Source organism: Brienomyrus brachyistius, chromosome 6 (genome assembly GCF_023856365.1).
Source record: "Brienomyrus brachyistius isolate T26 chromosome 6, BBRACH_0.4, whole genome shotgun sequence".
Lineage (NCBI taxonomy): Eukaryota > Metazoa > Chordata > Actinopteri > Osteoglossiformes > Mormyridae > Brienomyrus > Brienomyrus brachyistius.
The window spans coordinates 29,886,070-29,901,758 of NC_064538.1; the positions used below are offsets into that span (position 1 = coordinate 29,886,070).

General features: G+C 40.7%; 1 protein-coding gene across 2 annotated transcripts in view; it reads left to right on the forward strand.

Annotated features, from left to right (window-relative positions):
* Positions 1–15,689, forward strand: part of LOC125744407 (contactin-3-like) — a 60,962-nt gene that overhangs the window by 16,837 nt on the left and 28,436 nt on the right. For both annotated transcript variants that reach the window (XM_049016176.1, XM_049016175.1), the window contains exons 3-4: positions 7,366–7,501; positions 15,305–15,480. In XM_049016176.1, the coding sequence (XP_048872133.1) occupies positions 7,366–7,501; positions 15,305–15,480 (312 nt within the window). The remainder of the gene's footprint in view (positions 1–7,365; positions 7,502–15,304; positions 15,481–15,689) is intronic.

Consider the following 15,689-nt stretch of genomic DNA (forward strand, 5'->3'; position numbering starts at 1 on the left):
ATACACGTGGCCAGAATACTCCATGGCACTTGAATTTCTAAAAGAATGTCGTTGCTTATTTTCTGAAATGGCAATAATTATGGTAATTGGCTGTCAGGGCCAGACCCAGTGAAATTTAAAATGTTCATTATGAAGAAGAATCTTCGCTTTAAATACTTTGTGTCATCTAGCAGAAGAAGAAAATGTACAATGTGCAAAAAGACAATTCAATACAATAATCAGAATTAGGTTGACTAGAAGTGCATAACAAACAAACAGAGAATGACACTGCCTTGGTAAATTCCTGTGTTATGCAGAATGCAATCTTTGTTCCAAGAGGCAGATGGTTATGTACGTAATGTCACTGTTATCATCCTCCCTGTTTTTTTGGAATTCAGTTAAAATGTTCAGTGAGTTTGAAAACGGTCTGGGTAAAAAAAAACCTTTCTGCCCAATTGTATCTTGTCTTCAAATGACTGTAAATAAACTTTTGAATATTTGCATTGCATTGCAATACATTTATCTTTTGTGAACAGCATGCCCTCTCAAAATGCTAATGTGTTATTCCTTTTTAAATGTCAGACAGCTACCAGGCATGGGATGTGAGTTTGATTTTTAAATGCACTGGTTTCTGATACACAAAAAATAAAGAACATGAATTTTTGCCTGTTATTGTTGTAATTAAATGACTTGATAACGGTAAAAGCAATAACTACACATCAGTATTTAAAATAAATAATAAAGTTCCATGACTTCAGAAATGTATTTAATTATATTGAGACCACTCAAAATGTAATTTACGAATATACTTATATACCGTTCAACATTATTGGGACCCTTTAGTATTTGTATATCATGTACAATATCTTCAGAAAGCATCAAACTTTTTATGGTTTATAATGTAATGAAATACGACCTGGCAGCAGTAGAAGAACTAATATTTGATTGCAGAAGCCTTGGTCACAATGACAGCCGCCAAACATATCTTGCAGCTGTCTGTAAGCTTCCTGCACTTGTCCGTTCATAGTTTCTCCCACTCTTCAAGTGCAATTTGTTCCAGCTCTTGAATATTTGCAAGATTCATTTTCCCAATGGCAGATTTTCAGTTGGATCGAGATCAGATCTCGGTGCAAGCCAGTTTAAAAGTCTGTTTTTCTCTTTCACAGCCGTTCTTTTATGCTTTTGTATGTGTGCTTTGCATTCTACTGCTGGTGAACACTACATCTTTGACCCAAACCTTTCTGACAGTGGTTAGCACATTTCACTGTAAAATGCCTCAGTAATCCCCTTAGTTCACACTTCCTTTAATATGTTCTAGACCTCCAGTACTAGAGGCAGTAAAGCAGCCCTAGAATCTCAGATCCTCCACCATAAGGTAGAGGGTTCTATCCCATACAAGCTTTATTTCATCGACTATAAACTATCCGCTGCTCTGCATTGCCAGAGCTCTACTTTGGTTTCATCTCTCCATAGAACATTTTCCCAGAAGGGTTGTGGTTTCTCCAGGTCAGTCAGTCTTGTGTTTCTTGCTTTCATTTCAGCTATGGTCTACTGCTTAGCCTTTGCTCATAAAGCCCTAGCATCTTGGGTTAGTGGGTTTGGAGGGTTGAAATCAAAACTGCAAATTTTACCAGCTCAGCCTTAAGCTCTGTGGATGTTTTATGCTGTTTTCTACACAACTTACACCAGACTTCCAAGACTTCTCTTATCAATGCTCCTCTTCCCACAAGCTTCTTGACAGTTTTACGAGCAGCAAACTTCTTAATAACATTGCAGGTTGTTGAAACACTGATGCCCGGGGTTTTGGAGATAGCCTTGTGCCCTCTGAACCTCTTATGCTTTGTGATAATAGCATTTATGATGCTCTCAGATAGCTGTCTTGTGTTTACCATTATGAAAAAGTAGCAGGGACTAAAAGTGGCCCTTTTAAGCATTAAAGCCATCAGTTCATGGCATGTGAGCAATGAACTTTATCACAAGCGAGTCAAATTTCACTGCAATAAAAATCTAGTTCTTTTGTCAAGCCGATTTGAATTCCTCAAAAGGGTGCCAATAATTGTGTCATGGTAGTGTTTCTGGTTTTCTGCTTTTCCTCCCATTCATTTTTAGAATTTTTATTGTTTTATCCTGAATATATCAGTGTATTTAGACCTAAGCTGTTTCAATACATTTTTGTCAGGAGATATCGTACATGATATACATCAAATTTAGAGATGCCAATAATTACTAAAATTGTATGTATCACCATATGGCCGAATTCCATGCAATCTTCAGTGACAAATATTTACAAAAAAAAATCGATGGTCACATATAATAGGAACACCAACAATCATAGGATACCGTATTTCCAGTTAGTCAGATTGCCATATTTTTGTCCTGGTAGTGTTATCCTGGTCAACCACAGCAGTGAAGCGATTGTGAAATGGAATCATCTGGGATCTACTTCAGTTGTGAAGTGACTGGCCAAACAAACTTAAAATTAAACCAATATCTAACCTTAATGGCAGCAAATCCAACCAGCATTTTTTAAAATATATAACATATATAAATCAAATTACATGTATTACGTGGAAAAAATTACACATACACATATATATACACACACATATGCACACACAGACACATAATTTGTCACATCAAAGTGTTATTAAACTAGCAAATCTGATTAATTAGTTGGACTGTGTAATGCCGAGGATGTAAGTTTAGTCTACATTGTTCATAATAGGAATAAACCGACCCTGTCCTGTTATTTGTACATGAATTAGAGCATATTTTCCTATCAAGAGACTTTTGGTGCTGCTTGCGTCAACTTTTTCAACATTGAGGTGAGGTTCTTTGTGTTCTGCATAGACTGCATATGGAAGTTTGCGTTTATGGGTCTCATTTGGTATCCCAGTCACAGCGTCCCCGATGACGGCCACTATCACCGAACAGTAAATTCAGTAGATTATGCCAATAGGGCAAACAACTAGAGAAATGTACATTATTTAAATTCTCCATTTTCTCTGATCCCATTGATTTGCAGTGATATAAATATGGTTACAACAAACACGAAATATGGCAAAATTTATATTTCTTAAACAAAGTATACCAAAATACCATGCTACTGCATAGCAGCAATTTCAGCTGATGGAAATATAAATTAATAAACTATAGGAATGAGTCCTGAAACCAAAGTAGAACACTTAAAATGACAAGCAAGGAAAGCAGATTTTTTTTCAGTCAGGGGAATCATTAACATAAGTTCTCACTAAACAATAAATCGAACACTGTAGTTTGCTATTACAATAAACCAGGGTGTCTCGAATTGTGCATGTGCAGATGTGCAATCAGCCAGGTGATACAGATCGGGTAGTGACACGGTGCAAGAGATTTTGCATGACATGCAGCCGATGAGGAGATGCACACGCGCAGGTGAGATTCTCCATTTAGCTGCGTTATTTTTTTCAATAGTGATAATAAGTAAAGTATTTTGCGTGATAAGCATCAATTTTCTTGCAATGAAATATCATGAAATCGGTATACTGCTGCAACTATAGTCACAACCCTAACCCTAACCCTAAGAAAAGCTTTTGTTCAGCTCTAGAAAGGTTTAATGGAAAATAAATTGTGCATCATTTTTGTATCAGATGATCATGAAAACAGGTGCAAAATATTTAGCCCAAGATTTTTATTAGACTAAATTGCCCTGTTCTACTGGTAAATTGGACAGCAGCGATGAAGGCAACTGTCATATACCAGTCCAAGGAAGCCCCATCTACATCACAGCAACCACGCCCTTCTGGGAGATCCCACCAGTGAGATCTGCTGGTATAATTAAGCAGCTTAGGTACCCTGATTAAGTGGATCTTGCCAGCAGGATCTCCCGGAAGGGCGTGGCTGTTGTGACATAGATGAGGCTTACTTGGACCAGTCCAGAACAGATAATATAAGATATACAAGATTCCAGATACGACACAAGGTCATTTCTTCCTCCAAAATTTCAAAATTTTACATTCCAGCCTTACATCTGTAGACATTAAACTGTGTAGCTCATAATTAATTTTATGAAAAATAAATAAATAATGGACTTACTTGTTTTGCAGCCAAGAACAGGCTACTATTATGGACTGAAGAATCTGCCAACTGAGTTCTGGCTATCTCTCAAACTCTTTTTTTCTGTATGTTACATGAGCACTATAGAGCTTTGTTTCAATGAAATAGTAAATTATTTAATTTGGCAATCTGTAGTTTTCAATGGGAAACTCATTCATCTTCATAAAAGACTCATTTCATCCATGCGTCCATCTTCTGTACCCAGTTATTCAGTACAGGGTTTATGTGAGGACAGGGTACTAGGCAAGCGACACCCTGCATAGGATGCCAGTCTAACACAGGGCATACTGTCATACAACGGGCAATGGAGGGACCTGCATGTTTATGAACTACAGGAACCCTACTGGTACAATACATTAAGAACACCCATATATATATATATATATATATATATATATATATATATATATATATATATATATATATATATATATATATATATATATAAGGTGGGTATATGGGGGTTTCACTCTATAATCCCAGTTTTAGAGCTTGCAGTAATACTGATAAATGGCAGAGGGGAAATCAGCTGAGCCCTTTCAGAATTCAGAATTCTCTTCTGTAGAGTTTGGAAGGCTGCTGTGAACCTGAGCAGATCGTTCTAACTGCAGTCAAAGTCAGCCTCTGTATCCTTTCAGTTTAACGATACAGGTCAAGCGTTTGCAGTGCTAGTGATGGGATTATGATACTATTGCGATGCCGATACCGATACAAATTCCTATGAGCTCTTTTCTGAATATAATATTTGAAATATCTGAATATAATTAATATATAATATAAATATATTTATACTTCATGTATTAATTTTTAACTAGTAAATACAAATTTAAAAAACCATAACAAAAAAATGTATTAGGCTACTAGAAACATACATAACGTACTGTTCCACCTCGTTTATACATCTTGTTTTAATCATTTTTGCGGCATCATTTGCAGATCAATCTGAATGTTTCAAGTATACGCAAGTGGCGAATGCTAAAAATGTCCCACAATTTTCTCCCACTGGCAACAGCGTCACTTACATTTCGCTGTGATCGCAGCCCCTAAAATCTGTATCAAGTGCGCAAAACAACCCAAGTTAGCTACTCCCAAATCATCCATCGCTTTTCTCATATTCCTCGCGTTGTCTCATTAAATTGCATGTGTTTTGTTTAGTGGTATTTCCAATAAACGCTGCTTTAAACTCTCAAAACTTTGCAAATCGCTGTGCCACTAGTTGCTGTTAAAAGCGTAAAACACAGATCATTACCCTCGTATCTGACGTTCTTACGCTCCTCCAGCTGCGTAGGGAATGCGCATGACGTCACAGCAGGTGGAAGTCACTGCACTGACACCCACTGAGTGGCAAAAAACTGATTGGCATTTTAGCGCTCAGCTTGAATGCCGCAAAAACACAAGGGAAAGAGCTGTCATGCGACTGATTGTACAAAATCAATTTAGCAAGAAATAGGAGCTCTCTTTTTATAGAGTGCCGAAAGCTAAATAAGTAAGTATCGGACATGGATCAGTCACATATGGCCGATACCCGATCCGTCTAATAGATATGGATCAGTGTCGATTCGGATCGGTGCACCTCTAGTTGCCGCACAACTATGATTCAACAGTATAGATTTTGAATTTATTCTAATTTCTTTTCTGTTACTCATTCTCCTGTTTGAAATGTTTCTATTGCCAGGTGCACAGGATGCAGGGAAACAATAATAAATCACAATAATTAGTGCAAAGCTTGGTCTGTATGTTTTTGCAATTGTTTCTTTTTCTCTTTTTTTGCCGAATTAAAAGCACTACCGTTATTCTGTTGCTAAAATGAAAAAAAAAAACTAATCTTTGTGATGCAAAGGAAGAGCCCAGACCTGTGCAGATTCTGAAGAAAGAGCCTCCTCTCTGCACACGATTTCACCATGTGAAACCTTGCAGGACAGCTGGTGTTTTCCTCCTGCGATAGCTTCTCCTACATGTTCTCCATATACGACATGCTGGATATCACACTTTGGCTTCCTCATTATGCTGCTCTTTTTATGCTGGTCAGAGTTTGCCATATTTACATTTATTTATTTAGCAGATGCTTTTGTCCTAAGCAACATAAAAGTGAAGCAGATAGTATATAGCAAACATGCAGCTGCCAAAGAGTCAACTAGGCAGAGAGAGAATGATCAACCGAAAAAACCATGGTTGTTGTTCTAGGTGATATATTTTGGTTGCGATCAGAGTTGCAGTGACAGGACAGGCAGGACAGGAGGGGGGCCCCCGGGGGCCACTGATGACATAGTATATTGCAATGAAAAATCTTCTTTATTTGTGTATTCTGTTTATCACAAAAGTGAAAATAAAGGTCTTGTGTTGATTAAATTCTTTTTATTGATATTATTAATTTTCACTTCCTAGTGAAAAAAAAGTAATAAGTTTTGCTGCACCCTGCCTCTCTGAGCTGCTTCACCCTTACACCCCCACCCACTCTCTCCGGTCAGCTGATCAGCTGTTCCTGAGGGTTCCTAAGACTCAGCGTAAGCTTAGAGGGGATCGAGCTTTTGCAGTCGCAGCTCATAAAATGTGGAATGACCTGCCTTTTCACATTAGAGAGACCTCTTTTCTGTCCGTTTTAAAATCTCTTCTTAAAACCCATCTCTTCTCGTTGGCCTGTGACACTTTGTGGGATGTTGATTTTAATAGTAAATTTTATCTTAATCTTAACCTTTTCTTTATTAATTTATTTTATTGATGGCTTTTTACTCACATTTAATGTTTATATGTAATTTATTATACTTCCTTTGTGTTTTTAAGTATATGAATGTTTTAATGTATTTTACTTATTATGCAACTATCCTCTTTTATTTATTCCTCTCTGCACCACTTTGGTCCATAATGTTATTTAAAATGCTTTACAAATAAAGATGGATTGGATTGGATTGGATTGGATTATCATGCTGGGGGAGGGGGAGTTTTTTATGCATAGGGCCCCCAGAGTCCCTAGAATACACCTCTGGTTATGATCAAGGTAACTTGATGTAGTAAGAGAGAAATGTAAGTGTGATACCTTAAAGACAAGGACCAGAGACACAAGGAGCATCTAACTACTAAATGCTGTTTTCTAAGCACATTCCTAATCACATGAATCAGTTCATTGAAACAACACACAAATACATATCCTTTGAAAATATGATGTTAGCAGTGCTCCATCTGTTACAGCCCCGAAGGACGCTAATACCAGAGACGCATGTTTTAGTTAAGGGGCACCTTTTTAGTTAAGGGACGCAGGTCAAAAATTATGTCGAGTGCTTCTGTCTCTTTCAGCCTTTTTGGATAACAGTGAGTTCCATGGGCCCAGATGGCGACTGCAGCCCAGCGATGTGACGCTTCCTGTGGACGACCCCGAGCATGAGGCTGTACTGCCGTGCCAGGCCGAGGGACTGCCTTCTCTCCAGTACAGGTACATCGCGGGCCCTTTCGCTTACTCTGACAAATGTGCTCGGCCCCTTTATTTAGCATGAAGCTTCACGGGGTGATGGCTGAGCAAATCAAATATAGATGCAAATGGTTTTGCTTCGGATTTGTAAGTGGCACACTGTTGCTCTCTGTGTAAATGTTGAAATATTTACAATTCTGGCCATTTAGAGGACACTTGGAATGTGGAATATAAATTTGAGGTTTTAAATTGCTGTGGATGGGTTTTAGCACCACGCTGCATAATTATGTTCAATAAAAAGCTTAAATCACTGCGTCAATTCTTAACCTACTTATCCTTTGAATGTCAAATACCCTTAATTTTATGTCTCTCAGAAGAAAAGAAGAAAAAAAATTCCGTGGAGAAATGACACACTGAAGTAACCTAAAAATGAGGCAGTGATATTTTTAGCTGTGTACAACTGATTGTGAGTGCTTTCCGAAATTTTAGGTAACCAAATTACACTGCCTGGATGTGCTACATGAACAAATATAATTCAATACTCCCTGCTGTGCGGAAAGCCTCAGAACAAAGCCCGCCATTGTTTGCAGAAGATTGTATTACTGGGTTTGGTCAGCGTTGTGTCGACAGGTCAAAGGCAGCAGCTGAGTCGGGTATTACCCTTCGATTGATAGCCCGTTAAGCATGTTGCCTTTTCTCTAATGACTCCCCACTAAAACTACAATCTGACATTCACAGCAAAATGGATATCTGAATTACCTCATCTCACAATTGGTCATGTATAACCGAAACCAGCATTCCAACGGGAGAAATGGAAGAAAATAACGGATTTCTTTGAAAGTGTTGTAATTGGACATTAAATTTAAATCACGCCTCGTAGCCATTGTGATCCTGTCTCTGAGACTGAGGCAATCGATACCTAAATGGAGAGCTTCTCTCCATCAGTGCTGAGGGCGTGGAATCAACCAGAAAGCTTCCCAAGACTCAGGAAGTGGGGGGATACTAGACTTTTGTAAATGAAACTCTCAGATATATCTAGTAAAAAAAAAAAAAGAAAGAAAGAAACAGCACATGCAAAAACGTGCACGTTGTTCATAAAGCTGAAGTCATCCCACACAAGGCAGATACAGTGGTGTCCAAAGATCTTAGTCTGCCAAGGAAAAATATGTTTAAATCATCTCATGTTGGTGTAAAACCGATGTCTGTCAAAGTGTGTCATCTTAACCCTTTCAAAACTTCTCATAAGTCAGAATTAACCAGTCAGATGCAGTAACCATCCAAAATAGCTATGAATTTATTCACCAACCCATTGGCATACCATGTTCACCTAATCAATATCTCATCAAATTATTTAGTTAATTAAATTAATTAAGTGAGCTGGTGGAAAAGGTTGCAAGAAAGGGTTGGCATTTCATAAGCTACATTAAGTGATTCTGAGTATTGGGTGTTCTGGGCCCAGATCTATGTCATTAAAATGCCACGGCTCTCAGTATGTTGACAGTTGTTTCAAAAGGCACTCTGAGTAGGTGTAGAAACGCAGTCTTCATGGTGTACCGCAGAGCCTTTCACAGTTATAGTTAGCTGAGTTGCACGTGTGATAGTGCAGTTTTGGTTCCATACAGGTCACCTCAGTTGTGGCCTTCAGTATCACTTATATTGTCCAAACAAGCATGCAGCTGTGTAATTGCCCATTGCAGTGAAGTAAAGGTGTGTCGCCCCAGGACCTATATGGCGTAGATGGCAAAGGGTAAGAAAGGTACAAGGCACAGGGATTGAAGTTGTCAGGGATAGATTATGAGCTCTCTAGTGGCTTGGACAGGAGTGAGTTGCTTTAGGGTAAACTGATGGAAACATCACAGAGCCTGTGTGCGTGCGTGCATGTGTGTGTCTGTGTGTGTGGCTTATGTTTACATTACATTGTGGGGACCAAATGTCCCAAATGTCCTCCGCAATGTGATAAAAAACTGTTGTTTTGATGTTGTTGGAACCGTTTTTCAGGTTCCCACAGAGATCTGTGAATGTAATCAACAAAGTAAAAATTCCAAAAGTCTTGTATTTTGTTTGGTTACTTATGGCTAAGGTTAATGTGTGTGTATGTGTGTGTGTGAGTGAGAGAGAGAGAGTGTGTGTGAGTGAGTGAGTGAGTGAGTGAGTGTGTTTCAGGCAGCCAGTACTCACTGTGCATGTTCTGCATCTCTTTATGATACAGCACCCCACCCCCAGTGTGGCCCAGAGAGCCCAGTGTCGCAGCCGCAGAATAAATTACCTGGATACAGCCGCAGGGCACATAAAACCCTAACAGACAATTTAAAACCCGTGTCTCCTTGTTCTCTGGCAGCGGCCAGAGCAGCAGAAGCAGCACGTTTTCCTCCTTCTGGAGATTCACGTTCCGCCGTGGGTAGATGGCAACATGACTGAATCCGATTAGCACATCCAGAGTATAAGTAAAAATAAGTTTGCAGCAAACAAGCACACTTTCAGAATTTTCTGTGAACTTGCCTTAAGCAGTATTCATTGTGTAGCCTATTGTGATCTTGTCTTTTATGAGAAATGTAACATGGCCAGCCAAGATCCTGGATAAACCACTGGAGTTGATCTGTGAGAATATTTCACTTGTAATATGGCATTCATCCCTGCTGAGGGAAAAAAGGAAAAATCCTTATTTGTATTTCTTATCCATTTTATGGTGATGAATTCATTGCTTGTGCTCATGAAATGGGACCTTCTCCACTGGGAAGAGACGCCAAGCTACAAGCCCCTTGGAGGCAATGAGGAGATGATCTAAGTGGGGGTGTGATTCCCCAAAGGATGCGTCCCAGGAAATCAGTTTCAACTGATTAATCGCCCTGCCTGACAGGCGAGTCTATAACTGATGCTCTCAGAAGACGGAATGATGAAGTTAAGGCGTGATGATGAACGAGGTGTGAAACGCTGTTCCTTGCATCGGCGCTCAGAGGGAATGGCATGTAAGCACTAACGCACTGGCGGCGAGCCACGTCCTCGTGCGGCTTGTATGTCGCAGCTAGGTGTTAGAGTGTCAGGGAGGGCGGCTCAGTCTAAGTGTGGGGGAGGAGGGGAAGAGCATTGCGTTAGGACTGTAGAGATGCTGTCGTTAGCTGCCAGTGGACTGGGACAGTGAAGGGGATCAGTGGACAGCCTGTTACCCGTCCAGGGGCTCCCATTGCCTCATGTGCTACTCAGGGATCCCAAGCTACATAAGCTGTAAAGGAAAAGTACATATATGGAAGCTGTGGTCTTTTGCTCTTTAGACCCCCCCCAGCCACACAGAATTTTAAATGTCAGTACTTGTGTACAAGCATACGACTGGGAAAGGGCACTTTATTTTAGTTAAACAGTAGTTTAACTAATACACTAATACTAATACAGTAATACTGGATTGGCAAAAATATGTTTACATATAAGGTCATCATTCAGAGAGAGGGCAAGCATGAGCATCTTATTAAATTCACACATCAATAATGTCATGGTGTTTATAGAATGAAAAAGGCAACACAATTTGTTACGCTATAGTAGGGCTCATTGCAATCAGGCACTGCCTAAGGTCACATTTCCCTGGCCCCTGATTGGCTTGAGTCCGGATCACATGTCTCAGTTCTGCCAGGGGGTTCTTCTGTTTATGTAACACCTAAGAATGGCATGGGGGTCGTGCTGCTGCAGCGGTGCGAGCTCTGGCTGTTCACTACTGTAACAGGGTGAAGCGCGTGGTTGGTGGTAGCGGCGGGGGGGCGGCCTCCCAGCCCTGCCACTGTTATCTGCAGGCCATTTGTCTGTGGGAGGCTGATGACTGGAGAGGCCGCCAGTGACGGCGCCAGCTGTGCTCAGCGCTGTTTCAGTGTCATTAGGCGAGGTGGCCAGGCGCGTCTCTCTTTGGCTATGTGTGTTCCGCGTGTTTCAGACAGCCAACATTCCTGACCAGAAAGAGTAATAATCCATCCATCCATCCATCCATCCATTTTTCATACCCGCTTCTCTGGACTCCAGAGCCTGTCCCGGAAGCTATGGACATGAAGCGGGGAACATCCCAGGATGGGGGGAGAGGCGGCACTGCAGAGAAAAATAACCTATGACTTTTTAAAAATCATGTATTCCTATTAGTTCTTGGGAGAGAAAGCAAGAGTGCATGAGTATATTTATATTCATTTATTGACTTATATATATACATGTACTGTACACATGCACATGTATTTGTGTGTGCACATGTGTGTGTGTAATATTATTGTTTTATCTGTGTATTTGTGTATTTTTTGTCTTGACAGTATGTTTAAATCGTACACCCACACCACCACCAAGACAAATTCCTTTTACTTTTTTGTGCAGGACAAATAAAAGGATTCCGATTCCGATATGCACTTTTCTTTTATAAATAGATTGCCTGTCAAACCTACTATTCCTGTACTGGATATGTTGTGCTGAGCCACAAAGACTTCCCACTTATATTTGGAAGAAGGGGCTCGTAAGAAGACTCATGGATGAAATCTGATCTGCGTCCTTAATTCTTATTGATACTTTGATTCTGAACTGCCAGTGATGAGAACAGTAACAGGAAGCTCACCTCACAGGCCGGCTGGTGTTTTTCGATTACTTGAAGCACAGAATTATAGTGACTAGTTGACACTGGCTGCTAGAAACACTGTAATGAAGCAGACGACTTAAATCTGTTTAGATGATGTAAACTACGGTGCTGCGTGTCATTTCGTAAGAGTTGCTTTGTGAGGAGTCTTTTTTCGGCCCCCGCTTCCAGCAACTCACTGCCTGCCATGCATTGACAAAGCAGGCTGATTCCCCCATTCTTATTCAAAGGAAGATTTTTAAAAAGAATGCGGAGCGTATTTTTGTCTGATCCAGTGAGAAGCTCGTGATGCGTGTAGCGAATGGTTTGGGACTAAATGCATTTGAATTATCTACAGATGTTTATGAACTGTTAAAAGGGATTTAAATAGACCACTCCTCTGTGGGCCTCAGTTTTATTAGACAAATCCACTTCTTATTTAGGATGCACAGCAGATAGCAAGTATTTCACTGATGTCAAGCAGACCCACCACATGATGGAGTCGCATTCATGTGACAGAGTGAAAACCGTGTGGCCCCTGTTTCCCGTTACTGCACCAAACCTTGCTTACCAATTCCATGCCCTGCTTATGCAGGGACCATAAATATGCCATTTGCACAAGGGTGAGTGCAGGTGCATTGAAATGCTTTTCTTTGCCGACCCCATCCTGCTCACCGTGCTTGGAGGGGTCACAGTGCAGGATCAGCCAGTGAGTAGCACCCACCAGCTGGGGGTTGGGGGCCTTGCTGAAGGGCCCAGGGACATGTGGTTATTCTGCTGAGGCCAGGGCTCACGCCAGCAGTCTTCCAGTCACAGTCACAGAGACTGAGCCTGCTGAGCCACAGACTTAGACTGAGCCGCTCACCGCCCCCTTAGGTACTATATTCTGCCACTTGATGTTGATCTCGATCATGCTTTTGAATTGTTTAAAAAAATAATAATTGTAAAGAATTTCGTGATCAGTGTTGACATATCATAGTTTACAACAATGAAATGTGTCCTTTGCATTTAACTTGTATGTGACATAGCAGGGGTCAGCTAACTCAGCGCCTGGGGAGCAGTGCTTGGGGGCGGCACCTTAGTGGTACTTGGTGCTCAGGGATTCAAACCAGCGATCTTTCAGTTATAAGTGTGCTTCCCTAATTATCAGGCCACCATTTTACTTTAACAGTAAAGTAAAAATCTTCTGAAACAAATAGCAGTTTGCCGTGTAAACAGCTCACATGCTACCCACTAGTGTGAAAGAAGGTTTGCTTGCAGCTACTTAGAGTATTATACTACAAATTGATTAGTTGCTTACTGGTTAAAAATTGTGTTTGGATACTCTTGCAAATTTCAAGTATACTGTAGGTATTTCATTGAATTAAGCTGCAAAATTCCTTAAGCATTAATGACAGACTATGTAAAAATTTGGCAGCTGAAAAGCCAAAATGTGTCAATGAAAAAAAGTGTTGATGAAATTGAAACTCCTTTTTCAAATTTAGTCAGCAGGTCGTCACAGTGTGAGTTTGAAATGGAATCGAAGCAGTTTTGTGTACGTTTCTATGGGAAAACACACTTATGCGCTCGGCAGGGAACCACCGGCCTTTACACCACTGATGCTATCTGCATGCATTGCTGACCCAGTAGGAGATGAACAATTTGGCAGCCATACCCACATAACGCTTGTATGGGAAATTGAATTTTAAGGGCATTACCAGTGACAGCAGCAAGACCGCTAAGCGGTACGCTACAAAGATTTCGCGTGTTTGAACGGTTAGTGTGGCCAGCTGGTAGCGGTGCCCCACCCATCACCAAACCTCCCGACAGTCCTCCCACAAGCATGACCGTCATCACCACCGAACACTACCAAGGTGGAGCTCATGCAAAATTGATAAAAGCAAGTGTAGGGCTCAGCAGAAAGGATGAGCCAAAAAGCACTGGACTGGAGAAGGCGGCTGCTGCCATGAAGGTGGAGGATTTAAACATGGTGGGTGAGAAGGATTTAACAAGAAAAAGCAAGCTAGGTGTGCTCCCACAGCAATGAGGGGGGGTACCACCCTCTGGGTCAGGGAGAGCGAGGTCACGCAGTCTGCAGAGGGGGGGGGGGGGGTTCTAGTGCAATTTTCCCATCACAAAGACATTGTTCACATGGATATATTGATGTTTATTTAATGGTTCTTGTATATGCCAAGAAGTATTTCTCCTCCTATGCACAGAGTAATACATCAGCATATCAGCGTAACTACGTGCATCTCTCACTCTCTCTCACTTTTGCTTCTCCCATTTCAGATAAAGGCTATAAAATTAGCCGCCATGCAATTCAAGACATACAGCCAAGTGATGAAATAACCACACGCTAAGATGCACTTCTGAGTGTCTATAAAAATTTATTCAGTGAGCGTTTCATTTCAGTCAGTTGCTTAAAAAATGTGCGCATTCATAATCATTCAAAACATTCTACAGCAGAAAACTAGATTCATATAAGAATTTAGTGCTTTCTGCTGACATCTGTATATTTTTAGCTCCATAATATCTAGAATAACAGAAATTGCGTCATATCTTGTTAAAATTTTGTTTATATATATGGGTGTGATAGTGACAAGTGCTCATCACGATAGATGAATTATGCAGGAGATGAGATGAAAGGCAGCCTTACCTTTTGTTGTCTTGCTGGCAGGTGTCTGGGGGGACCTGGTGGCTTGTTTTGAGACTAGGAAATTAGTTCTCGCTCTTTTGTTGTTTTTCTATTTAGAAGGAGCTTTGGGATGGATGATATGGTTCAGAGAGTTGGCCAATAGGAATTCCGAGAAACGCAGGACTACTGGGATTCTTTCGGGATCAGCCAGTTAGATCATTTTAAGTGTTCCTGAGGTTTGAATTATTCTTCAGAGATAGAACACCATTGAAAATTCAAGCGGTCATACAGATATTTTTAAAATTATTATATTTATTATTTAGAAAAGTTGTAGACCTCAGATTAATGTTCTTTGGGTCAGTTAGGGTAGGAGATATGTATGCCTGTACTGTACTTAATAAACGATACTGTTGACAGTGACATTTTTTTTCAGATGGTATTGTTGACATATTGTACTTTTGTAGCACTACATATTTATTTAAATGATAACAAAAGCAAACCTTCTTAATAAACATCATTACATTGTACATTCACGTAAAATAATTAAGAAATTCTTGCCTCATGATTAAATTTTCACGCTCGAGAACACTGAGAGTAGCTTGTGATATACTCATTACCTGATCACATCTGTGTCTTGCAGGTGGTCCGTGAATGGGACGCCAGTCGATTTCAGCACCGACGGCCGGCGCCGCCTCTCCGCGGGGAATCTCATTATTGGACATCCAGATCGGACCCGGGACGCCGGGACGTACCAGTGCAGAGCTACTAATTCAGTGGGAACAATCCTCAGCAGCAGAGCGACCTTGTGGTTTGCATGTGAGCTGCCACTTCATCACGGCCGAGCTCGGCCCCCACAGTTTTGCCTTTGTAGGGGGACGCAAGAGGAACCCGAAACTGAAACCTTGGCAACGGCAGTTTGATGCCAAAAGAATCAAACCAGAGCATTTCTTTAAATTCGTAGGGCCCTATTTAGTATCCTGCACAGAGCGGCGCCCGGCAAAATGCCAGTGTCTTTGCTGTAATGA